General features: G+C 58.8%; 1 protein-coding gene across 1 annotated transcript; it reads left to right on the top strand.

Annotated features, from left to right (window-relative positions):
* The first annotated feature begins 30 nt into the window (after positions 1-30).
* LOC128712395 (protein roadkill-like) lies at positions 31-1,761 on the top strand. Its single transcript, XM_053807289.1, has 2 exons — positions 31-603; positions 706-1,761. Exons 1-2 carry the CDS (start codon positions 31-33, stop codon positions 1,759-1,761), a joined length of 1,629 nt encoding a protein of 542 aa, XP_053663264.1.
* Positions 1,762-2,075: the final 314 nt, after the last annotated feature.

The raw sequence follows: 2,075 nt of genomic DNA, 5'->3' as shown, positions 1-2,075 counted from the left end.
GATGGTCCCCGGCTGGGTCGTCCGCCGAAAATGAAACGTCCGCCCGTGCCCGTCCAGCAGCAACCGCCGCCCGCCTCGCAGCCACCCCAACCGTCGGCGTCGTCCGTGCACCCGTCCGGGTTGGGCGTGGATGACGCACTGTCGGTCATCATGGCCGGCCGTACGGGGGCCGTGGTGGGCGGGTCACCGACGACCACGGCACCGGGTAGTGCGGCAGCGGCGGCCGCTGCTGCGGCTGCTGCTGCCGCCGCTGCCGCGGCTGCCGGTGTCATGCTGGACGATCTCGACCTGGCCACCCAGCGCAATCTTGCCCTAGCGCGGCTCAACGCGTCTCCACTTTCGTCGGCCGCCGGCGGCATTAATCCAACCCCTTCCAATGGCAGTTCGGCGGCGGCAGTCGCCGTGGCGGCTGCTGCTGCGGCAGCGGCTGCAGCAGCGGCCGCCAATGGTCCCGACGGTCCGGCCCTGTACGGCCATCTGTACGGCAAGGAGATGGGTCTGATGCGTAAACTTTCCTCCCTGGATGACTTTCCATCAGCGACAGCGACCAACCCTTCGTCAGCCGCCATGCGCACCTACCAGCAGCTGCTGCAGTCGGATGGTGTATTATCTTCGATGCAGCATCATCACCAACAGCAGCAACAGCAGCAGCAGCAGCAGCACCATCAACATCATCATCTTCATCATCAGCATCATAATCACCAGCATCATCCATCTGCGGCCGGTGGAGCAGGCGGTACCAACTACAACCAAACGCAATCCCAACAGCAGCAACAACACGCGCAAGGCAAATTTAACGGGGGACAGTTTGGTTACCCACAGGCAAGCGGTTTGCTGAAACCCTGCTACGACTATGGGACATCCCAGCAACATCAACAGCAAGCGGCTGCAGCAGCCGCCGCGCTAGCCGCCCAACACCATCAGATGCAGCCGCCCAATCAACCGCCGGGGAGCAATGGCTCGAACAACGGGGTAGGAACGCCGATCAAGAAAGAGCTCGGATATACAGGAGGTGCTGATCTGTACACACCACCCTTGACACCTTCCTCGATCGGAAGCGGTGGATCTAACTCCGGTCAAGGTCCACCGGCCGTTACCGCTCCCTCGACGGCTCCTTCCTCTACTGCGTCCTCCTGTTCGGGGCCAACTTCGGCACTGTCCTTCATGAGCAATCTTTACGGCGATGCCGGGCACGGTGAATCCTTCACCAATGGCCCAACAGGTGGCGGTGGTAACAGCTGCATGCGACCGAACGGTGGACTAAAAGTGGATCAGCAGGCCACAATGTTGGCTGCGATGGGTGGCCGAGGCAGCGGCTCAATTATAAATAGTTTAGCAAATAGTAGCACCAAGCACGAACCAAATACAGCGAACGATGCTGGTGGTGGCGATCATCTGCATCATCAGCAACATCACCATCAACAACCGCACGGTCTGGGCGGTGGTGTTGGTGGCCACCACCATCAGATGCAGCTCCATTGCCAGCAGCATTCGATGGGCGGTGGGCCAATGCATCTGCAACATCATCTCGGTGCAAACCAAGGTTCCAGTGGGAATGCGACCACAGCCACCGGTACGTCCCTTGCCGGGGGGAATAACGGGGTGGGTAGTAGCAACGTGACTCCGACACCGCTCAATGGGCCAGGTAGTGAGGAAGACCACGATAAGCTGTCATCGCCGCTGACCGGTACCTCGACGCTAACTTCCGACCTGCACGATCCGGACAACGATAGCAACCCGGACGGTTATACGATCCTGTAAATTCCGGTTCGCCATCAATCTTCCAAACTTATCGGTGCCATTTTACCTACGACATTGTGCTCCGAATGTGGGATGTGCAGTGTCCGTGCGACATCCTGCCCCGGGTGGGGCTAGTGCAGCAAGTGCGGAATGTGAAAGGAATCGCGTCTTTTGTGCATATTCGCGTAGGTCGAAAACCTTTTAATATCTAAAAATACTGATGGGACGCTGGGTGCGGCAAAGCGATGCGAACAAAAGCTAAAGGAGCAAATCGTTATTCCTTTCTGCGAAAAAACGGGCGCCACTGTTTGATCTGTTTCGTGTGGGAAACAAGC

The sequence above is a fragment of the Anopheles marshallii genome, chromosome 3 (genome assembly GCF_943734725.1).
Source record: "Anopheles marshallii chromosome 3, idAnoMarsDA_429_01, whole genome shotgun sequence".
Classification (NCBI taxonomy): domain Eukaryota; kingdom Metazoa; phylum Arthropoda; class Insecta; order Diptera; family Culicidae; genus Anopheles; species Anopheles marshallii.
Note: the sequence above shows the minus strand (reverse complement) of the source record. Positions and strands in the feature narration are given on the sequence as shown.

What these genes read in the sequence shown, in the direction of transcription:
- LOC128712395 (XM_053807289.1), top strand. Translation starts at nt 31, where the DNA reads ATGAAACGTCCGCCCGTGCCCGTCCAGCAGCAACCGCCGCCCGCCTCG. An exon ending in AGCTGCTGCAGTCGGATGGT is followed by an intron (nt 604 to 705) that starts GTATTATCTTCG and finishes CATAATCACCAG; the next exon opens with CATCATCCATCTGCGGCCGG.